At 30.8% G+C, this 25,175-nt stretch overlaps 4 protein-coding genes across 7 annotated transcripts in view; 2 read left to right on the top strand and 2 right to left on the bottom strand.

Moving 5' to 3' along the window:
- The window catches only part of LOC130450958 (solute carrier family 12 member 6), a 70,480-nt gene extending 62,841 nt beyond the window's left edge, over nt 1-7,639 (bottom strand). Inside the window, exon 1 of one of the 2 annotated variants that reach the window (XM_056789713.1) lies at nt 7,018-7,639. In XM_056789713.1, the coding sequence (XP_056645691.1) occupies nt 7,018-7,168 (151 nt within the window). In that variant the 5' untranslated portion in view covers nt 7,169-7,639. The remainder of the gene's footprint in view (nt 1-7,017) is intronic. The other variant, XM_056789715.1, reaches the window with a different exon arrangement.
- A 581-nt stretch (nt 7,640-8,220) lies between these two features.
- On the top strand, nt 8,221-15,298 carry LOC130450962 (secretory carrier-associated membrane protein 1). 2 transcript variants are annotated; one of them, XM_056789722.1, is made up of 7 exons: nt 8,221-8,460; nt 8,575-8,670; nt 11,834-11,965; nt 12,032-12,239; nt 12,484-12,730; nt 12,782-12,908; nt 13,132-15,298. In XM_056789722.1, the coding sequence occupies exons 1-7, from the start codon at nt 8,404-8,406 to the stop codon at nt 13,294-13,296; spliced, it is 1,032 nt and encodes a 343-aa protein (XP_056645700.1). In that variant the 5' UTR covers nt 8,221-8,403; the 3' UTR covers nt 13,297-15,298. The 2 variants fall into 2 exon arrangements, with proteins under 2 accessions (XP_056645700.1, XP_056645699.1); XM_056789721.1 differs by having other exon boundaries at nt 8,251-8,460; nt 11,831-11,965.
- On the bottom strand, nt 9,562-11,103 carry LOC130450960 (isovaleryl-CoA dehydrogenase, mitochondrial). The gene has a single exon (XM_056789718.1). The coding sequence runs from the start codon at nt 10,949-10,951 to the stop codon at nt 9,704-9,706; it is 1,248 nt and encodes a 415-aa protein (XP_056645696.1). The 5' UTR covers nt 10,952-11,103; the 3' UTR covers nt 9,562-9,703.
- Nucleotides 15,299-16,006: 708 nt separating the features above from the next.
- Nucleotides 16,007-23,232, top strand: LOC130450961 (venom protease-like). 2 transcript variants are annotated; one of them, XM_056789719.1, is made up of 7 exons: nt 16,007-16,412; nt 19,201-19,356; nt 19,471-19,527; nt 19,586-19,746; nt 19,802-19,908; nt 20,916-21,333; nt 22,958-23,232. In XM_056789719.1, the coding sequence occupies exons 1-7, from the start codon at nt 16,355-16,357 to the stop codon at nt 23,120-23,122; spliced, it is 1,122 nt and encodes a 373-aa protein (XP_056645697.1). In that variant the 5' UTR covers nt 16,007-16,354; the 3' UTR covers nt 23,123-23,232. The 2 variants fall into 2 exon arrangements, with proteins under 2 accessions (XP_056645697.1, XP_056645698.1); XM_056789720.1 differs by having other exon boundaries at nt 16,076-16,412; nt 19,578-19,746.
- Nucleotides 23,233-25,175: the final 1,943 nt, after the last annotated feature.

Here is a 25,175-nt window from a genome sequence, read left to right on the forward strand (position 1 = left end):
GGATCCACGCACGTTGTATATTAATTCAAATTTGACTTCCTTCTCATTGGTCATATTTTCACGCCTTTTCACGCATAATTTCGAAGCTAAAATTATTATTTACTATTATTATTGGAAATTTCACACGACTGGTTTTATTGATTCATGGCAATGAACCGTACTACGTTTCTTTGAAACTTATATTTAGTGTATATTTACATAAACGCAAAAATAACTTATCTGAATTTTTGGCAAGAGTCTAGTTAATTTTACTAATGATTTCGAACACTAACAATTTATATAAATAAAAATGCGTTGAAATAATAATGATATAGTAATTGAATCCTGAGATATCGAATAAGTGCTTCTAATTTTATAATTTCAGTACAAGAAATTACTAATAGGCTAGTAGAGGTACTCACAAATACGAAGTGCGAGATAGCGACAAATCGCAATTCAAAGAAAATTGGAAATAGAAGGAAATTTGAACTCGTTATAAGAACTTCTTCTTCTTCTATCTTTTCTATAGGCAATTCTGCCTGTTTCTTCCTTTTGTTGTTCTTTTAAGTTATATTATCGCTCCATCTTTTTCGGGGGCGACCGATTTGTCTCTTGCGCTCTTTACTACCCTATCATCTGTCATTCTATTTATATGGTTGTTCCGCGTTCTTTTTTTTTATTCAATAACCACTCGTATTCTCGATGTTTCAGTGTGTTCCCCGTGTTTCTCCTCGTTATTTTCATCTCAGCAGCTGTTTCCAGCATTCTTTGTGTTTTGGACGTTTCCGGTTGCGTTTCTTCTATGTATGTCATTATAGGTCTTATAACAAAAAAATTCTAGTGTTAGTTTCCGTTCTTATATGTTTGTTTCTCCATATCATATAATTGAGGCATCCTGCTGCTCTATTAGGTTTCTGTATTTGTTTTTTTACTTCTGATTCTGCATCTCCATAGCTTGGTAGTGTGATGCCCAAGTAGTTAGTTTCCATAATCTGGTACCATCAATTTCTAACTTACATCTAATCGGTTCTTTGCTAATGACCAGTGTTTTTGTTTTTTGGGACGAAATTACCATGTTTAGCTTCTTTGCTACTATGTTAAACTTGTGGACCAATCTTTGTAGATCGTCTTCATTTTCTGCATCACTTCCACAGCAGAAAATTTTTATTTCCCAATTTTCCATCTTATAACTTTTCCTCCTTTTCACTGCCTTTATTATTTCATCCATTTATGAGATTAAAAAGTAGGGGGCTTAAGGAATATCTCCCTGTTTTATATCGATGCCTATGTTTATTTCCTCTGTAAGTTATCCGTGTATTATAGTCTGTATATATCTTCGATTGTTTTGATGATGTCTATTGTATAAAAGGTGAACCACGTTTTTTAACCTAGCTCTGTAAATGGTTTTTGTCAATTAAGCAAATGAACACAGGTCGATTATATTCTAGAGCTTTCTCTGGGATTTGTCTAGTTACAAATACTGCAACTGTACACGATCTCCCACTTCTAAAAACTTGTTGTTTGTCCTCTAAATATATTCTTTGATTTATTAGTTGGATTAAAATTTTCTTTGTCATTTTTTCAAATTGAGTGGGTAATTTAACACTGATCACACAACTACTAATTGCATCAATATCTAGGAAGCTTTTCTGTATGAGAACTAGAAAAAGGTTCAATGCAAAGTGAAATTGCAAAAGATAACTGGTATCGTAAAGATATTTTAAGAAATGTTCAAATTTTAGCATAAGAAATCAATTTTCACAACGAAACAGTAATAACGAGGTAATAAACGCTTTATTAATGATACTATGCTCACAATGGACGACACTTTTTTAACTAATACTAATAATAAAAGACAATTCTTCCAATACGAGAATTAACAGGTGAATAATGGCACGTATTAATAATGGGCAGTGATAATTATTATATAATACTTATTGTTATCGATTCTAAAGGTTCCAGCAAACCAGTACGGTGATGGATACGGGAAGGGCAGCGATCAAATAATGCGAATATATGCAGGAAAACGCCTCCACTTGAGCTAATTGTTAGCTTGTCAGTTTTGTTTGCATTACAATAACAATTTTCCAAAAATATATATTTTGACAGCTATCGATAAAATTTATTTTAGATTGTTTCGAAAATTTATTTGTAAAATCGCATATATAAATATTTTTGAGGAAATTATAGAAATAAATTTGTTTAACATTCCAGTAGAATGCAAAAATGCATCATTAACGTTTGCAATCCGTGGTAAGCAATAATAATTCGGTGAAATTTCTGCATTAATGAATTATGTATGAAACAACTAAAATGAGGATACACGTTTTGTTGAGTAACGAAAAAATTAGTAACGTTCGTGACCTAGAACTAAAAACCCAATCTTCTTTTATCCGGCAATTTTGGACAATTTCGTGTAGATAAATTTACCAAATAGGCTTATTTCTGTCGATAATAATAGTGTCTGTTATCATCGTTATTATTGAATATCAAAAAAATATTGAACAAAACGTTTTCGTTATGACTGAATTTTGTTATCACTGTTGAAAGTTAACGTGCATATCTTATGATTTTTAATTGTGATATACCGATGAAGTTGATTAATCACTGTTTTTTGTACTTTTGGATGGAGTAAATTATGATGTACGAGGATATATTGAAAAATTCTTAGCCTACTATAGAACCAAACATCATTTCAATGTCAAAATATTTTATTACTCAACATATTCTCCTCTTAATTGGATACATTTATTACAGCGAACCTGCAACGTCTCTAGACCTTTCAAAAAAAATGTTTCTTCTTGCTCTGCAAACCATACCTCCACAACTTTTATTACCTCTTCGTTACCGAAGAAAAAATTACGACCTTTTAAACTTTTTTTGAGTTGAGAAAAGAGATGATTGTCGGACGGAGCCAAATCTGGTGAATAAGGGGGGTGTTCTAGTAATTCAAACCCTAAATCACGAATTTTTAGCATTGCAACATAAGATTTGTATGCAGGGGCGTTGTCCTGCAAAAGCGAAACACCTTTGGAGAGCTTTCCACGTCTTTTCTCTTTAATTTTTTCCCGTAGTAATGTCGAATAGTAATCTCCAGTTATTGTTCTACCCTTATCCAAAAAATAAATCATGATTACTCCATGGCAATCCCAAAAAACTGAAGCAAGAACTTTTCCAGCAGATTTTTGGACAAGAAACTTCTTCTTAGGTGTTGGAGAACCAGAGTGTCGCCATTCCATCGATTGTTGCTTTGTTTCTGGATCGTAGAAATGTACCCAAGTCTCATCCATAGTAACAATTCGGTTTAAGGAGTCTACATCGTTCTCAAATCGAGCACAGATTGTTTTTGGTCAAAATTCTAACATTTGGGGATCCATTTTGCAGCAATTTTTCTCATGTGCAAATTGACGTGAACATGATGAACGCGTTCGTATGACATATTCAGTGCTTCTGATCAGATCCGTTTTAGCCCTATTCGACGATCTGATTAAATCATGTCATGAACTGCATGTATATTTTCGGGGACTGACACAGAAACTGGCCTTCCCGATCGGTTATCATCTTCAATGGAAAATTTACTTCTTTTGAAGCTTGCAGTCCAATTTTTCACAGTCTCATACGAAGGACATTGATCACAAAGGGTATTAAGCATATCTTCGTACATCTGCTTACCTCTTAACCCTTTTAAATACAGATAGGAGAGAAACAGCGATTGTAGCTTAAAAATGTGTTTCCCTTAAAACCAAGTACTCCAGCATTATCTTAAGATCTAATAAATACTGTCAAATATCGAGGTGAATTGTTTTCTGTAGCCACTCTGTATTATTTTTGTTGACTACATAATTCTCAGCCAAGGTTGCACGGTTGAAATTTGCGAAGATTATCGATTATCTTTTAATCGATATTTAGAAAAAATCATAATTTGAAAATGAAAAAGATGATTTTGTGGACACTAATAATTAACACTTAAATCAAGTTCATGAACTGTTGATTTTTCATTTCAAAATATTTTTAATGCTATATGATATTAATATTTTTTGTGTTTCGCTTCTTTGTAGTACATATATTACTATTGATTCACTATGTTATTTTTATTTTCTTAAAGGAGTATATGTAGCTATAAGCAGGTATCTACAAAAAAAGGTATATGGTCGATATTTGTTGTATATTTAGTCCTTGAGTATTTTTAGTGTTTATTCAGTAACGTCCTTGTGAATAAATCGATTTTTCTGGGAAACCCATTATTCATAAATTTATATCGTGCTCTAGCAAACAGTAATTTTCAGAAGAAAATCTTTCGATTTTTTGTTTGATTGTATAAGTTCCGTACACCAGAAACATGATAAAAGAAAGTTTCAAATTTTTATTAAGAGATATTACAAAGATCATAGTGAATATATACCTACAGCATGCATAACTAAATTTATTTTAACCCAATTCGACAAATTTTTACAATGTTATATCCTTTAAATCTGGTGGAAAATTTTTTTACATACAAGGTATGAGTATGATTATTATATAACCAGAAGCTTTTCCAAGAAAACCGTAATCGTGTCACCACATTTCTGGACAAGTCTATATATTATGATCTTCTCCAAAAATACATTTTTGTGTGAATTTAATCTTTTATGAATAGATGTGAAACAACCGACGACGTTTCAATTAATCAACAACGATCATCGACTGCATATCCAATGCCCCAAGTGAGAATTTGATATGATGAAGACCCCATTTGTGGGAGACCTGAAAGTTCTGAATCCTCTACCACCAAAAAAGTGTTCCTAGCAAAATTATCAGCTCCGTGACTTTTTTATTTTTCCGGGTAGAGATAGCGCTTACAAGATTTGGGAACAGTTGAAGCAAAACCAATAGAGGCTCTCAAGTAGCTGACAAAAGGGCTCCAGCACTCTTTTTAACAATACATTAATGAAAAAAACTGCTGTCATTAATGACTGAGAATATTGTAGGATTATTGAATAGCCACGCTTCATAGTTTTTTAAAAAATGTTTTAAAACATTTTGTATTTTTCCATTATACTTTTACAAAATATTCTTGAGAGTTTGGAATGTGTTGAATGTTTTTTGGCATGATTACTTCCACCAAAGTCATGGGACATACGATTGCTTACATACATTTTGTCGCCTGCCTTAATTTTAAGGTACTAAGCCGAATACACATGGATTAACTCAAAAGAAACTCATTTCTGACGCAAATCTCTAACTGGTTTGCAATGAATAAAAACCTTTGTTTTTGAATGGAGAACTACAAACAACCAGACGGCAACCGGTTTAAAGAAATTAAACCTATTGATTCGCTGGCAACTTGCTTGGGTTTCCAATGACAAAGGTTTGTGAAGTTCGCGGTGAACATTTCAGATACTTTATTGACGTTCATAGTTTTGACATTATGAAAAAATGAATATTGCAATTCAGTTTTAGAGTGAATCGTAGCTTATTCCTAAAGAAAAAAAAAACCTAAATGAAATATACCAAGCCGAAAATTCCCATTAAAAATTGGGCATTGAAAATAAGGATCATGTTTAAAGAATACAAATTTATAATTTCCGGATTTTTTATGAATATGTACAATAATTGAAATAATGAATTTATTTCATCAAAATTGTCCTTGCTATATAATGTAATAATACCAGGTAATATAATTTTATATGTAGTGATAATTATATTAAGATCGCCCATTTTAAAAATGTAATTGCAAAACTCATAGTGTTTAATGAATATTCATGTAATTATCCTGAACAGACTGTTTACACTACCACTACCACAACACTCACGATTACACTGTCTAACGCGCGTTTCGCAGTGTATTCAGTATGAATATCTACAAGGGTTCCAGAAATTCTATGAAATTAACAATATTGAAAAGTTCGGAAAAGTGATTCGAAAACCATATGTTCAATAATAAGAAAATAATTCATTATACACGACTTACCCTTATCATTATATTTTATTTCAACTGTAGAAGAAAATTTATTTGAAAGTGATGTGGATAAGGTTATAAAAATAATAAATATTTTCAATATAATTCGATATTTATTGAAAAAGGGACGGTACGATTGCCATAAGTAATAAAAATAGCACAATAATTACTTAATAAAATTACAAAGATTAAATTCATTTTATTGAAATAGAATGTAACAGAAACCCCTATGAAGTAAATTAATAATACTACAGGTAGGTACATAGGTTAATTAACTATTACAAAATACAGTAAAGCAGATATTTTGTATGAAAAACTGTATATTATAGGATTATACCTATTGCGCTAATAAAATACGTTTTTTTGTAATAATCACATGACATACATGGAGTGAACCAAGTATCTAGAATTTATTAATTGAGAAAATCGATTAAATCGATTATCAATATCTCGTTCTGGCATGTGATCTACTTGATCATGGATTATAGTTTCCGAATAGTTTTTAGAAGTTGTTTAAAGTGCTCCATATTATCTGTTCATTTCAACTGAGCTTATAATAAATGGAGCATAGAATCCATCGGATATTTATTCTTTGCAAATGAAATTTGTCATTGGTACCGAGGAAAATGTTTCATTATAATATTCATGACAAACTAATGAAAATATTGTGTAAATATGTGGTTGAAAATATCGCCAATGGGTTTGTAAAAGTAACAAATAATTGGAAAAACGTATATAAGAAGTACTTTACATAAAAATGTGTATAAATAAATATCACATATCTTCAGATTCAAGATTTAATAATGTTATGATAAATATATTGAATATTCGAGTATTTCTTCGTGTAAATGAATAAAAATTTTGAAAACAATTCATGTATAGATTAACTCGTTTCAAATAAACTTGACCCGCTGTACGTTTTCAAAAATAGATCAATCCTTCTCAAATTCCTATATTTTAACTTCGACTATGGTTGGATATAGAAAAAATTAGTTAAAACTCAATAAATCCATTAATTTGAATACGAAATTAAGAAACAATGGTTGATAATAAAACATTACGAAATAATATATGATATTTTCAAAGATTAATATTCTCACCTGTTTCTAAAGTTTGAACTATTCTAGCAACATCATTATTTGAAGGTAATAGTTTGTCTTTTACGCGATCTTCATCATAGTCACTAAACTTATAACTATCTTCTTCAAAAGTATCGAAACGCGAAATTTTAAACCTACGCTGATCTGACATATTTAAATAAATTATGATTTGTTTATGAATATCACTAGCATCCGTACACTTATGATTATTATTACAACAAAAAATAATTAAAATGAATTAATAGGATCTGTAACTGTAAGACTTTTGTAGAACCCGCACAAATGCATTTGATGTATTTACGACTATCAAAAACGGCAAATTTATTTATACGCGACATCTACACTAAGCGATCGTCAATAGTTTTTTTTATTCAAAAATTGTAAAGTACGTAAATATATTTGAATCCTTTGACTAGACATTTATTTCCATCTAGCGGCTAATAGGTTAATAACAATTCAAAAATAACCAAAAATCAAATAATCACACTAATTTAACTACTTGAATAAAATCAACCCCCGATCACAAATTGCGCCGAGACTTATGACCACAGCTCGACCATTTGAATATTTGTTATGTTATTGTGGAGTTTATAGAACTGAATACAGCACTTGGATATCGACTGACGATGACGGAAGCATGGGTAAGCTCGATGTTTTGGCGTTCAGACAGAATCGGATTAGCCCTCTTTATCACATGGTGGGTTGGTTTATTCTAACCAATACACAATACGATTAAAAGCTTAAGGAATATGAACAATAACCTTGCGAGTAGACAAAATAATCGATATTCGATAATAAAACTATCAGGTGGAATAGACGTTATCGTTTCCGTAACATTTACGTGAAACTGCATAATGCGACAAATGGTGATTGTTATTCCTAAGGATAACAACTGGTCGTATCTATCATTTACCCTATAAATTCGAAGAATATACTTGGCGGTGATTGCTTCAAATTACTTAATCGATAATTTTTCGCTAAGTGGAGTACTTTATTACTAAAGATATATCTGGTTCCACATGCATTATGATAGGCAACCAACAATACAAATATATAAACATTGTATTTTATATTCGAATCATATCACAATGGGACAAAACATCTAGAAATAATAATTTTTTAATAATATACATAATTTCCTCCAGTATTAATCAATCAACGTCAATAACTCAACGATTGGTATTTTTTTTTTATTTTAAAGTTGAAGCTCCTGACAAGATACGCAATGATTGTGCGCACAAATAAATGTCATTGTCAATGTTTTTGACATTTAAGTTAGCTCTGAAATAAATATGGTGTCCTGTAAAGGAAGATAATGGTGTTTTAGATAAGATAAAACATTTTGTTTGTGCTCACCAAATAAATTAAAAACAAAATATTACCAATATGTCTGGATTTGACGAAAATCCTTTTGGGGAACCCACTATCGACAACCCTTTTGCAGTAAGTATTAAAATCCATTTAAAAAATATTAATTTATCTATAAAAACCTATTACAATAAAATTAAAAGTAGTGTGACGTAGAAATATTAACCAAAGGTATTCGCTTTGTTTTAGGATCCTTCTGTTCAACAAGTTGCCAGAAGTGCGAGTGCCCAACTGAAGGTGGATGATTACAATCCATTTGATAACCAAGCACAAAATCAAACACCGGTAAGTTAAAAATACTTCATTAGTCTAATTTTCTACTGTTATTGCCATTAAAGCATCCAAAATAAAGGAAAATTTGTATTTGTTTCATTAAGTTTGGTTGTATCAAAATATATTTAGATGAATTTCAAATGTTCATCCTTTAAGTCTACTCCCCAAATTCAAGGAATATTTTCAAGAATACAATATTTTTAAATTATTTTAGAAACACATTCATACAATTTTAGGTGAAATATGTAAATAATACAAAGGGGATACTGTTGAAAATATTAATATGCACATGTGTTATTAGTAATGAAGGTCCAATAGGTATAAACATTTTACAATAATATAATTTAGTTTTGATTATATTTGGCCCATCATAATAATATGAATCACATGTTTGTGCGGTTTTAGAATATTTCATTATCTTAATGATTTGAATGAATGTCTTTATAGTATGCACAAACAAAACAACTTTTCAGGATATAAGGATTACATGAATCAGAATAGATTTATGAATGTTTCTTTGATAAAAATGTACTGCTTAATACCTATTTTTATTAATTCATCATATGTCATGATGCAAAATTTACACATTCATTATACCTTATTGCTTTTTTAATATATATCTGGTACTCTAAACCTTTTTGTACACTTTACTAGTACTATGTGTACTATATAGTACACTTTTGGAATATTGATACTTCTGTCTGTTCAAGTAAAAGTCTCTCAGCTCTTTTGTTCTCGAGCACCAAATTTTCATCTTTTATTTTATATTAAATTTGCACCATTAAAATTTTTTCACCTGTGAATCATGATTTGTACTTCGTATTAAGAAGCAGATTAAAAAAATTATATATATATATATATATATATATATATATATATATATATACATAATGAAAAAAAATTGTTAAAAAACGACTTCAGTTTTGACATATGTATATATATTTATAAAATTCTTAAAGTCATATATCCAATCACTTTATTGTACCATTCATCTTGAAAATATAATTGATAATGGACCATGTTTCCACCATTATAAGTAATACTTTCAAGAATATTCAGAGTTAATAGCCCTGCCTATCACAAGTCTTCTAATTTCCGAGGTTCCAGCTCCAATCTCGTATAATTTGGCATCTCTTAGATATCGTCCAGTGGGATAATCATTAATATAACCATTTCCTCCCAAAATTTGTATAGCATCTAATGCAATTTTCACAGATTTTTCAGCACAGTACAATATAACACCTGCACAGTCTTTTCTATTAATTTTTTGCTTATCACAAGATCTAGCAACACTGTATAAATAACTTCTACATGCACTTAATGTGGTATACATATCTGCCAATTTTCCTTGTAATAATGGGAATTCACCAATTCGTGTATTGAATTGTTTTCTAACATGGGCATATGAAAAAGCTACATCACAAGAAGCTTGCATGATTCCTACTGGGCCAGCTGCCAATACTAGTCTTTCTAAATCTAGACCACTCATAAGTACATATACTCCTTTATTTTCTGTCCCTAACAGGTTTTCTTTGGGAACTATGCAATCTTCAAAAATCAATTCTGCAGTATTTGAACCTCTCATGCCAAGTTTGTCTAATTTTTGACCCGTTTTAAATCCTTGGAATCCTTTTTCAATTACAAACGCTGATATACTATGTTGGGGTTTTTTAGAATGCGAATCTGTTTTGGCATAAACTACAAGAACATCTGCATCAGGACCATTAGTTATCCAAAATTTGTTACCATTCAAAATATAATGATCTCCTCTTTTTTCTGCTTTCAACTTCATAGATACTACATCAGATCCAGATCCTGGCTCTGACATTGCTAATGCACCAATATTTTCCCCACTACATAATTTTGGAAGATATTTTTTCTTTAAATATTCACTACCATTTCTGTGAATTTGATTGACACACAAGTTAGAATGTGCGCCATAAGATAAGCCTATCGATCCAGATGCTCTGCTTAATTCTTCCATAATAATAACGTGATCTGTATAACTTCCTCCAGTACCACCATACTCTGGATTCACTGTAATACCTAAAGTCCCCAAGCTGCCCAACTTTTTGAAGAATTCTCGTACATTCTCGAAATTATTTTTTTTGTCTATTTCATTAGCGATCGGGGCCAATTCCTTTTGTGCAAAATTGAAAATAGTGTCTCTTAATTGGATCTGTTCATCCGATAATCCAAAAATATGTTCATCTATGGGATAATATTGAGATAATTGTCTTCTTTGAAAACATTTCACCTTATTAATACCACTAAATAAATTACGCAAATTCATTTTCTTTAATGGACAGATCGTTACTACTAATTAGCACAAATACTGGAATGTACTAAACGTTTTTATCACACGCTACACAAAAACAGTATTTTTCTTCAATTTCTTTATCTATGGAACGATAAACTGACTGTGTTGATTTGCTTTATTTAAAACAACTGCGCGCGCGACAATCTATTTGAACTTGGAACTTTCTAGGTCAGAGGCGTGCATGTATTTATTAATTCATAAAAAATTGTATTGAATTGAAGTGAAATTGCGTATTTCCATATTTAACGAACATTAAATATTTATGATGCAATTTAAATTTCATTGAAACAATTATACAACGTTAAAACTAGTTGGTTTAAAGACATAAAGATTTATTGACCCTCTACCATTCGCTAATTAATAAAAAATATACCTCAATCGGCGTTGAGGACCAAATAGCATATTAAAAACTGTCTAGTGCTCTTATTTCATAATTTTTGTTCTATTTCAATGATGTTAACAAATAAGTTAAATATGAGAAGTATAGATGATATATTTCAGGATGAAATAACAATCAAATCTGCAGATTTAACTGAAAACTAATGCCTGTCAGATGATTTGGGCTTATGAAAAATGTATAACTGGGTTTTAAACGTTGAAAAATGGTAGTACCAGTAGTGCCAAATAAGTGGAAAATAGTTTTACATGTTTAAACATGAATAACGAAACTTCCTATTGCGAAATATTGCACATAGAATTGAAGAATTTAAATTTAATTATTAATAAATTACCTGATTTAAAATTTATAAAAAAATGTTGATTTAAAATACTTATAAATACATAACATTATTTAAAAAATAATAATATTTTGGAATTATGATTGTAATATTTTTTTTATAAACATTATTCAAGCAGATGAGCTATGGCCAAAGCAATACTGGCCCAGCAATTATGCAGCCTACTCAAGAACCACCAGCATACACCAAAAGTGGTCAACAACAAGCCCAAAATATATCAAAACCCACTTTAGACACAGCTGAACTTCAGGTAAATTGAGAACATATCTTAAAGTTTGTAACATACTTTTATATGTATTTTCAAATATTGTTTTAGAGAAGACAAGAGGAATTAGAAAGAAAAGAACAAGAATTGGCTCGAAGAGAAGAGGAAATGAGAAATTCCACATATAATGTAAGGCGTAATAATTGGCCACCATTGCCTGAACAATGCTGCTTTCAACCTTGTTTTTACCAGGATATCCAAGTCGACATTCCTTTAGAATTTCAAAAAATTGTAAAAAATCTTTACTACCTTTGGATATGTAAGTATTAACTGTTTATAGTTAGAATTCAAATCTCATGAATTCATCAGAGATTGATGTTTCAAATTGATATATTTTGTATGTTTATTTCATCAAAAAAAAGAAATACATCGATGTTGCACATCTTTATCAAAAAATAACCTCAATTTACTGTTATCATAAAGTGAAGAATCTTTAACATAAACCTAGATTTCATTTTCTTAATGCAGCTGTAATTAGTAGTAATTTTTTTATCATATTTTAGATCATGGAGCCTTGATGATTGTAAATGTTATTGGTGGAATAATTCTAGAAAATGTTACTATTGTCGGATTGGGGATATTGTACCTTTTATTATTTACCCCATTCGGATATTTATGTTGGTTTAGACCTGCATACAAAGCTTTCAGATCAGATTCATCTTTCAACTTTATGGTGTTTTTCTTCATATTTTTCTTTCAATTTGTTATTACTACTATTCAATTTATTGGTATTCCTAGTTCGGGCACTATGTAAGTAAACAATTTCTTTTTCTCATGGATATATAATTGTTTTAATTTCAGAGGAATTATTACCGCTCTTTCAACGTTTGGAAAGACAGCTTGGAGTATTTTTAGTGGAATAATTGCATTGATTATTGCCATTGGATTTGGATTTGCAGCAGCAGCTGATTTATTTTTGATTTCTAAGGCAAGTTAATAGAATTGTTGTCAAATATAAATACTTACTGTATTATAAATCAATTCAGATTGAATAGCGACAAATGTATCATAAATATTTGAGACTATTATATAAATGTGTGTGTATTCTCAATTGATAATATAACGATTGAATTTGAATTAGTAGAGCAATTTAAATGCTCCTCTTTAATTTTGTACAAATTTTTATGCATAAAGATCTAATTTGATTGTAGATCCACCGCATGTATAGAAGTACGGGAGCTAGTTTGGCAAAAGCTCAGCAAGAATTCACTACAGAGTTTTTCCGCAGTCAACACGTTCGTAACGCCGCCAGCAATGTAGCAGCGGCTGCCGTTAATTCTCAATTAAACCAAAATCAAAATAACCCCAGATACTAGTTTTATTGACTATATATTATTCCATTTAATATTCAAATCTGAAAGACTTTTGTTGATTGTTGAAATTGTGAAAGAATATCATTATTAATCAAAATATTTATATAAACATATAAAGACAACAAATTTTACTTCTTCCAATTCTAAATAAACACACTATGTTTGGGTTCAATATTAATATTTGCAAAATATTCAGTAACTGCTTATTGATATGAAATTTAATTATAATTTAATGTTTCATTATTCTTCATAAATGTTTTGCTAAAAATACTTGATGGTTCTTCCATTTCCTGGTCAAATTTTTCCACCGTCCAAAATTTTCTTATGAGCTTATTAAGTACACGTACATAATTTTTATTTTAATTGAATTAGTCGTCTTGTTACTTGATTCCTTCAATTCATTTCAGTTAGTTGAAATTATATAAATTTCAATCTTCTGTTCCTATAAGCAGTTCTCCTATATAGAGTTGCAATATTGAAATGTGAACCTGTACACCTGATGACGAGTTTTAATATATTTTATATACATCAGTGTCAGGTGTTGACCAGAGGCTGATCTAGCAGTCATGAATTATAAATTTTGAGTACCACTTTGAATAATAAACATTGTGGGCGTCCCTAGGCAAGTGCCTAGTTTGCATTAGCGATAATCCGCCTCTGGTGTTGGCCAATATTTTTGTTAGACAACGATTTTAATTTGTAGATATTTTGACATATATAAGACAGTTTGTTACAATCCTTGTCAATTATTAATATAAAATTGACATTTTATTGTTAAACTTCACAATAAGAATTAGTGTCTTTTGGACAAATTTTCATTTAATTCGTCACAAAAATTTTCTTCCAATGCGCTACTATTAATAGCTTTGCTAAATTTCAGAACCAATGAAATTGTTAAGACTTTTTTTTCCGTAAATAGCTTCTTTTCAAAAAGTTTTTATTGCGATTTACTAACTTGTCAAAAACTTTCATTCAATTAGAAATCCGTTTCTTAGTATTTTTCTGATGAAGATTACTATTTAAATTTCACATTTCTCTCTATTTTTACCAGATTAAATCTGATTATATATTTTATGTGACAATTTGACATTCATTGATGTAGCTATTTCTTATTAGCAAATTTGATTACATTGATAAATTTTATTTGAAGCAGTATTCCATATTGTTACCTGCTAATAATTCCATTTGAAACACTATCCATTCGTACTCATGGTAAGTGACATTGATTATGGCTAATTTAATGTAAATTATTCAAAACTTAAAATCGATTTCAACCCTCTGTCGTTGGTCACGTTATTTTTCTCGTCTTTGTTCCATGACAAAGTGAGAGAAGTAAATATATTGTATTACCCCAAACAAATCATTCCTAAAACAACCATAATTTCATTCTTCGCTCCCATTTACACTCCTTAAAAAAACTACTTAAACTTACTATTTATAGGACTTGGTTGAGAATGTATTACCTTGACACAATGTTACTGACTCTGGCGAGTTTGGAGAGATGGCGGGGGATATCCTCCTTGGAAAGTATTATATTGTTGGTGTCAGAATGTTCTAGATGAAAAAACTATATGTGTGATCTTTTGGACAGTTCGACCGACGACGGCCGTTTGATATGGTTATTGGAAGTTTCTGTACATACTGTCACAAATAAAGAATATTCAAACAATGCCCTCAATTATAAGCTTCAATGGATATTTTTGTATCGTTTATGTAGCTTGTACTTAACATCCTAATTTTGATCATCAGGTATTTTTCTATAGTTGTATTTGTCTGTGTTATTGTATTTATTGGAATGATCATAAGATTAAATATAATTTGCGGCAGTACTAATGTTTAAATACCTATATCGTTTTGCTTACTAGCTGTATATTTATTACTTATGATCAAAATTTTTACGTAAAATTCAGCACTCTGGTTTATTTATTATTATAGTTTCGTAATTTTTTCCTTTTTGTAAGTAATAATAGATATTGTAAATTGAATAATAAAAATGAAGTTACAATTGATTTTTATTTACAATGTAACAAATTCCAATGAAATATTTTATTCAAATTCTCAGAAAAATAATTAATGGAAGGCAGAAAATTTGTCCAATGTCTCTGCTTATTTTGTCCTTTGTGTGCGTCGTTTTAATAGTCCAAATATTTTACATATACAAAGATCAAAGAAAAAACATTTAATTTAGAATTACTCGAACGGTTGCTGATATTTATATCAACACAATGTTTACTACTGCTAAACCAATACTTGAAATTATACTGTGTGATACGCAGTTCAATAGATGGTAAACTTAGATATAGAAGAGAAACGCTTTACCAGGGTAAATTAATAAAAACTGATATCAAAATTGATAGGAGTGATTTTACATTTGTGGAATTTTGATAGGAAGACAGTAAAGGAAGAGAAAGTTGAAAAAGATCGCGTTAAACCATGAATATTTGAGAAAGATCGAGAACTAGAACGAAAAATGAGAAGTTCTTACTTAAAGTGGCAGAGTCTTAGTAGTTTAAGCTGGTTAAGTCTCAATTTTGAAACATCCTGTATATAAGAAAATAAACAATAACCTTTCTGATTGTGATGAAACAAACAAAAATTATTTTTACATGACTACTAAAGAAATCTTTACAGCATCCTTGAACTTAAATTATTTATTATCGAAAATATACATAATTAATGAGTTCTGCACTAGATTAATCTAACCTTGGTAACCAGTAAAATATTAAGCATGTTGAGTATATTTTAATTAAAAACTAAACACATTTACATTCAATTTAATAGGGTAGCAGTGAAATTGTAAGATGTTAACATCACGTAAATTATATTCTTCATAAGTTTGTTACCAAACAAGTTTCTCAGCAAATTTCCAAGTATAGTGACCTGACCGGTTAATTTATGTACTTATTTGTACAAAAAAAACATGTAACGCCTATGGGTTGTGGTCATACAGTTATAGTATTAATTTCTTATATAGGAACAAAAACTTGTAAATTTCGTTAAAAGTATGGTGAATCTCTGTGACAAGTGAAGTGCTGAATTGGTTTCTATAAATAAAAAGACGATGAAAAAACAATTGACCTGTCTTTTTTTATTGATGTACTTTAAAGTGTTTGCTCAAGGTAATTTTAAAATGTATCATAATTTCTTGGTCCTCCAATTTCTTATAAATACATTTATATACCTACATTAATTTTATAAAATTCATTGATTTGGTCTGATTGCAAGGCTATACAACAAATAAACACATATAATTATTATAAATAATCGATTAAAAAGAAAAATGGCATCGTTGTTTACAATATTGTTTATATATGGCGTGTATAAAGATATGTGTAAGTTTTAGAGGCTACAATTAGAAATAATATACGATTTGATTGCAATTGAATTGATATTCGATATGTCTTTTGTCTTAAATTATCAATTAAATATATTAACTCCCATTATCGCGTATGGAAATTCCAAAATCATTTATAAATGATCCGTTTAACACATATATGGATTTTACATCAATTATCAAAACAGGAAACACGTAGATCTGGTTGAAAATAGGTAAATATTTCAAACTATATTTTAACTTATCATATTCAGTGAAAACCCAGTATTTTATACTCTAGACGGGGAGAGTACGATTTCCGTGGCGCGGCTATTTAACAGCTTTGGATTAATTATGCCAAAATAAATCGATAATGAAGAATGAAATTTTTTAATATCTCGCTTCGTTTTCGAGATATCCATACTTAAAGTTATAATCAAACGTTAGTTCAAAATTCGCTTTATTTGAACAGATGGCGTTCAATACTTCGTTTCAATTGAATATTTTATCATTTCAAATTCAATATGAATCTTGTAATTCAATAAACAAAATCTTTTTTATTTAATTTTTATATTATTTACCCTAATGCTCCAAAATTATATTGGAAAAAACAAATTTTTATAGCAAAATCAACCATTTTTGATAACTTTCATCACTCTGTGATGAATATAACTTAACATACAATAAATACATGAATAATTTAATGTTTTTCATGAAGAATTGTCGGTTGTTTTTCATTATTTATAAAATAAAAAAAAATATTTACTGATAGTTTCAAGATTTAATGTAAAAATATCCTCTTTCAGGCAAAAAGTTATTTATTTTCGTTTGTTTTATAACTGAAAAGCCAGACTACTGTAGTATTTCACAATTACCCTGAAAAAGTTCTCTAGCAATAATTTTTGCATCATTTATCCTATTTTTAACGACAAAATCAACCGAATAAGAAAAATGACTGTAAAAAATAGTTCCAAATCTACCCGGCCCTGATTTTATCTGACCCCAATCTCCCCTCTCCAAATTCACCCGTTCCTCTCGGCTTTTGGGCAGTCCGGGATCGAGGGGCGAAGCCCCCCATAAGAAAATAAACAATAATAAAAACATATGTCTAGGCCTATAGTGAAAATAATAATAAAAAAGTAAAACAACTTTTATTACACAACTGCTGCAACAGTGTTCATTTAACATATTATTTATATTGGTAATTGGTTAGGTTGGTATATTTGGAACCATTGGTGATGTTGCCTGTAACTGCGACGATAATTCTTATGCTGATCTAAATCTTGGATACAGCAATTACATTCACAAAACAAGAACAAGTGACATAGAAAGACCTACCTCTAAACCTCACTCACCTTTTAAACACAGATGACCGCCATACTTTAGATCTATTGATAAATTTCATCAATGATATTGAAGTTAATATTTAAATAGATTCAATAAAAAAATTCTTTGGTTAATAGGCTAACCATTTTCTTTCACACTCACAGATTTATCGGATATATTCATACTGAATAAATACTAATTACACCAACACTTACAACAGTAAACTGGATTATCGAAAAGCGTGTCACATTGGGTTGGTGTAATAATAGTAACTCATTCAATTCTACGTACCATTTAATTTTACTAAAATCAGAAGAATTGAGATATTTACCTTTCATTTTACCAATGCAGCACCAGCTTTTGTTTTACTCAGTTCAGTTATTTAAGGAATAATTGAAAAGTATGAGGATATATGTGTTTTTTGATTAGTGCCTAGTGATTAACATCGTAATTACGATTTGAGAGTTTATTTTATTTTACTTTTGTATTGACTAGTGCATTTGGGGTTAGAATACAATGAACTGAATGAATGTCACAGTTTGTCAATCTATTTGACCCACTATATCAAAGTAAGAACAGGCGAGCTGATATTGTTCAGCTCAATTTGAAATAAATCAGATCATTTGCAAAAGAAAAGCTATGATTGTCTTAATCGTAGCTCTTATGTGTCAAGGAGACACATGAAACATTCATTTAAAAACGTATTTTTTTTAAAAAAATGTCTATTTATTATAGATATATATTTTGTGTGAATAGTGTTTCAAAACTGGACATCATATCTTCATAAAGGTGATATGAGACGGTTCACTTTTCGGTTCATTCGGATGAATGATCACTCAAGTGAATGTTCTCTTTTATTTTTCATTCCACGCTCATAAGACACACAAAAAATAACAAAAAAATGAACTTTATTCGCTCATTTCCTCGAATATGTCGTCAAACGAACTCGAATGAACGTTCTCTTCGTGTTCATACGTTTCATTTTTCGTTCATTCGAGTGCGAGTGATTGATGCCGAAATCCAACATAGCTGGATTGGTTCACTAATAAATTCATTTATCACTTTTGATTCATTTAATGCCTAGACGTTGTTTCATTCTTAATGAAAGAAGCTTAATGTAAGACATAAATGAATAAAAAGTGAACCTTCTTAAATATTCGAAAATAAATGCTGGAATTCTAGTTTAAAATAGATTTGAGATAGTTGAGGAAGAATCACTAACCTTCGATAAACACGATAGCGCGTTTCATGAATTTCGTAATTTTTAGATGGTGATAAATGTACATTGAGAGGTACGCGCAAATCGGGCATTTGTAAAATAATTACAGACTGTCCAAGTGCAGTGGAAGAAGCGAAATCAGGAATTGAACAAACGTTATGCGGTTATGCAGACGATTTAATTACGGCTATTGTATGTTGCGAAGGTATTATGACATTTATTGTAATCTTCAAAAATTAAAGTAATCTTCCATTAAATCTTTGTAATGTAAAAAATTGGTGTTGAGGCAATTGGACTTATTGGGTAATTGTAATTTCAGAAAAGAGAATCGTAAACAATTTCAACAAACAACAACAAAAGAGAATAAGCCAAGAAAGTAAGTGAAAATATAGTATTTTCATTTTCCGTATATTTTAAAAGTAAAAGTGTTTTAGAATGTGAAGAATATAATAGACCGGTTACAGCCGTCGTCGGTGTTTTACCGCTAATATCGGATGCGGTTCCTATTACAATAAAAAATCCAAAATGTGATTATAACGTTAAACCTTTAATAGTAGGTGGTGAACCAGCCGAACCGGGAGAATTCCCTTTCATGGTATGATTTCAATGAAATTTTTAATAGATACTAATAATTATATTTTTCATTTTAGGCTCTTGTAGGATTTAATACAACGTCTGAACCTTGGAGATGTGGTGGAACTCTAATAAGTAATAGATTCATCGTAACTGCCGCTCACTGTACTTTTACTACTGACGCGTAAGTAGTACAATACGAGGATATATTGAAAAATTCTTAGCCTGCTGTAGAACAAAATTTCAATGTCAAAATATTTTATTACTCAACATATTCTCCTCTTAATTTATTACAGCGAACATGCTATTCTTGCTCTGTAAACCATACCTCCACAACTTTTATTACCTCTTCGTTACCGAAGAAAAAATTACGACCTTTTAAACTTTTTTTCAGTTGAGGAAAGAGATGATAGTCGGACGGAGCCAAATCTGGTGAATAAGGGGGTATTCTAGTAATTCAAACCCCAAATCACGAATTTTTTGCATGGCAACATGAGATTTGTATGCAGGGGCGTTGTCCTGCAAAAACGAAACACCTTTGGATAGCTTACTGCGTCTTTTCTCTTTAATTTTTTCCTGTAGACTGGTCAGTAATGTCGAATAGTAATCTCCAGTTATTGTTCTACCCTTATTAAAAAAATCAATCATGATTACTCCGTGGCCATCCCAAAAAACTGAAGTAAGATTTTTGGACACGAAACTTCTTAGGTCTTTTTTAGAACCAGAGTGTCGCCATTCCATCGATTGTTGCTTTGTTTCTGGATCGTAGAAATGTACCCAAGTCACATCCATAGTAACAAATCGGTTTAAGAAGTCTATATAGTTTTCAAATAGAGCACAGATCGAACGCGATGCTTCTACCCTTGCACGGAACTGGTCTAGGTTAACTAGATATCAATACATCCTCGTTTGATAACTTTCTTTCTTGTAAATAACTCTGATTACTTGTAGTATTATTTATTTCAATAATTTCAGCAATGTTAGTGTCAGTTTTCAAAAAAAATTATGTATTTCTGTAGTTGTCCATCCCTAGGCTTGAACATCTTACATCCAGAAATACTTGCTGTGAAAAGTTATGTGGAAGCAAAATTGTCAGACTCAAAACTGACATTGGAGTGATCTGGGCTAACTAGATATCAATACATCCTCGTAGCTATTTTTGACTATGATAAACGAACGATTTTTTTTTAGCGGCAAGCCAACAGTAGTTCGTCTCGGTGAACTAGATTTGTCATCTGAAAATGACGGTTCAAAATATAAAGATTATCCTTTAAAAAGAATAATAATACATCCAGATTATTCACCCCCTTCGAAATATAACGATATCGCTCTACTCGAAACTCGAGACGAAATAAAATTTACGCAATTTATTCGACCGGCGTGTTTAAATCTAAACAGGGGTATACAAAACGGTAAGGCTATAGCCACCGGTTGGGGAAGAACCGATTTCGCCGCCGATAATAGCGATAAACTTATGAAAGTCACGTTAAACGTTTATACGAACGAAAAATGTACGACAACTTTTCCGAGCGATGAATCTTTACCGAGGGGAATAGCGTCTACCATGGTATGCGCTGGAGATCTTAAAGGCGGAAAAGATACATGTTATGTAAGTTTACTTTTTATATTGGGTAATTATTTCGAATTGGGGCTTCAGGCAAAAATCGTTTCAAAAAATTTTTCACGCATTTGGGGATGTTTCTGAGGTTACAAATAGTAAATTTAAAGCGGGGGAGACATATTATTTCCATTATTTTAGACATTACATGGTACAACTTACATATAATAAATCAATGAAACCTAACCTAACCAAGATGGTAATTATTTAGAATTGGTTAGGTTTATTATATGTAAGTTGTACCATGCAATGTCTAAAATAATGGAAATAATATGTCTCCCCCACTTTAAATTTACTATTTTTAACCTCAGAAACAACCCCAAATGCGTGAAAAATTTTTTGGGACGATTTTTGCCTGGAGCCCCAATTCGAAATAATTACCTTATATTGAAATTTTTTGAAAGAAAGTCGTAATTTCGAAAATAGTTTTGTGCATTAATCATTTTTATGATTGTAACTAATATTTATCTCGTCTTGGTATTCCTAGATGAAACAAGGCATCTTTTAAAATATTTTCAAGTCACGTAAAATAGTTTTAGTGAACAGTAGATGTTTGAATTTTTTGACAAATTTTTTAGATTCTAAAGTGTACTACTACACTTTTCATTAAATTAGTAGTAAGTAAATCCAAAATTTCATTTTTTCATTCCGCAATTCGAAAGTGAAAGTTATTTATCAAGAATATCAATAGCTAAGTACAATTGAATCGACAGTTTAGTAAATGAAAATAAATTTTTCTATAACGTGTAAGCATTTTTATATTTTAATTCGAATTTCGCGCTCTAGAAAGGAAATTTTGAGTGGTTAGGTTGTTAACACTGATCGAGACTTGGGTCAGACAGATGTAAACACAATAAAAATACAGATCATTTTGAAAAAGTTTTTTTTTTCGAATTTATTCTTGCCATCCAAGAAAGAAGTTTACAGACGGGAAAAAAATCCGACATTTAGTCTCAGTTGTCACTTTTTATGAAATTATTTTTTTCTCGGATACTGTATAGACACATGACCAAAGGTAGATGTTTAATATTAGAATATTTTATTATATAATAATGTCACATTCCTTAAACTATTCAGTACAACAGTTGAACTTTCTTGTGTTGAAATTATATTTTCCCCTGGCACCAAAATTCACTTTAATGTACTTGGTCGTGGATCCGTTGTTATTTCAGCACTACCACACGTTCTAAATACTTTATTAGCTATTTCTGTCCTGTGTCTACCCATTCATCAACATACCCTGAAGTGACTGTTGATGACTTCAACCGCCATGTTTCTTATGTCATCAAGTCTCCCCCCCGATGCATCTAGAAGTGTAGCAGACGATATTCGAAATGAATTAGCATTATCGAGTTGAAGAAAATCAACCCTTGTTTCGGCGACTTCATAAAACTAGTTTTTAACCCACAATCTGGTTGATACATTTGTCATTGTAATATGCATAAAACAGGCGACAATCCTTTGATGTTGCTGGACGAAGGGCCATGTAGGTACATTCGGTAAAATTTAACATATTTTTCGCTAACCACGATTCTCGCGATTTATTAAATCATTTTCTGAAAAAAATATTAGTATTTCGACAACAGATTCGATGTTATTGTTATGGTATTTTTAGGGAGATTCCGGAGGTCCACTTGTAATTACCAAAACTGGAAATATGTGTTATTTTTATTTGATAGGAATAACATCGTTTGGAAAATTGTGCGGATTTAGTAATACGCCTGCCATTTATACTAGAGTATCAGAATATATACCGTGGATTGAGAATATAGTTTGGTAGTTATTTTTGTATCAATATTTTTCTTAATCAAATACTGATATCGATGTTTTTACTGCTTTTTCAAACATTTTTTTGTAGTTTAAACTTTTATAAATAAAATTTATATTATTTATGCGAAGTTTGATTATTCCTGGAAAAATATACTGTGAACTGTGCGATTTTGTTTCATTTCTCAATTATTAATCCGAATATTTTTTACTCCGAATTATAGGAGATTATATTATTATATCCGAATTATATAAAGATGGCGGTGTAATATTCTTAAGCAACTGGTAATGACGTCCTGTTTCGATTTCTAAATGGGCTACCAAATATTCCGCGTCTTATTTTTTGTTTATACATACATATATGGTAAAGGTTTGAGGGTATGATTAAATGTTTTTGAAAATAATAACTGTATTATTTGCTTGAGGATACTTGGATAGAGAAAAAGGAAAAACAGTATCGAGGAATTGTGAAGTACCAAAACCAAAAAAACAATTGGTTTCCATAATTTATAGATAAAACGGCACTAGTAGAGTGATTTGAGATCTAGAAAATCGACGATTCTCTCGACAGACTTTCCGATTTCACTCGAAATTTTTTGTATTCACGAAAACAAATAAGGTTTTGAACCAAGGTTACTGGAATAATAGAAGGTTTGTGACAATAACAAGATGCGCAGTAGGCAAGTGTCGTCACCGGTTCTTCACAGCTGTGAAATTCGTTAGTTAGAAATACAGTCCCTGGCCAAACTATTAGACGCACTGTATTTTTTAAATAATGTTTCTTAAGAGTTTTTATGCAGTAATTGTATATTTAAACTACAATATTATTAATTTTTAATTCGAAGATTTGTTCTAGACTACCCATGATGTAAAGACTTCAAGAATTGTTCTTGCCAAGGGTTCATTTTCGATTCGTTCTGCGCATCTCTTTGGGAGAGAATTCTCATTGGCTGCTTCCCAGCTGGTGTGCTATAGCACACCTTCTAGTCTTTACATCATGAGAGTACCTATTTGTATTTATTTTTAACATATGGCAACACTGTGTTCACAATGTGATACATAAACGTAAACAAGTACAAACCTGTATTAGTTGCGATCGGAATCTTGTAAGGTACGGGCGTGTTTATTGTTTATTTTATTTGTAGTGTGAAGTGAAGTGAAGACCCTTGTGAATGCGAAAACATTTACAAACCGCAAAATTGCACGAAGATTGAAGGTTTCCGAATCTAGTGTACGACGCATAAAAAAGAAAATTGGAGAGGAGAGGAATTAAGTCCAAAAAGAAAGAAAAAATGCGACAGATAACCAATTTTCACTACAAGGTCAGAGAGATGTTTTAAGAAAATTTGTCTAGAAAACAGATTTGCTACCACAAAAATGATAAAATCACAACTTCAGGATGCTAGCGTAAATGCTTCTAAACGCACTGTTCGAAGAAAATTGAAAGACGTAGATTTGAAGGCCTGTCGCCCCACCAGCAAGCCCAAGTTAGCAGCTGCAATGAAAGCGAAGCGCCTGAAATGGGCCAAACAATGGAAAGACAAAGATTTGGACTTATGGAGATCGGTAAGATATTGTAATTCAATCAAAAATTTACACATTCATATCATTTTCAATTAAATAAAGCAAAGAAACATGGAAAGCACATTCGAAATTTTGCAGAATAAAGCTCTGTATGTGCATCGTCGTTGTGGAGAAAAGTTTCATCCTTCCAACGGTTAAACATCCCACCAAAGTGATGATTTGGTCAAACATCAGCGGCAACGGCACTGAACGTCTTTGCACCATAAGAGAAATAATGAGACAAGATCAGTACAAAGAAGTATTACAAAATTACTTGATTCCGTAGCTCAGAGAATGGTTTCCAAATAAAGAACCATTCACTTTCATGCAAGATGGAGCTCCCCGCCACACTACTCGATCTGTCAAAGCTATTTTGGTAGAAGAAAATATTTTCGTGGAGTCTTTTTCATCTTTTAATGAACTTAAAATGCTTTTATCTAACACATTCTATTCGGGACAACCCTAACCTCTCTTAAATTATTCTCGAAAAACATTCTGTCAAA

This window comes from Diorhabda sublineata, chromosome X, assembly GCF_026230105.1.
Source record: "Diorhabda sublineata isolate icDioSubl1.1 chromosome X, icDioSubl1.1, whole genome shotgun sequence".
Lineage (NCBI taxonomy): Eukaryota > Metazoa > Arthropoda > Insecta > Coleoptera > Chrysomelidae > Diorhabda > Diorhabda sublineata.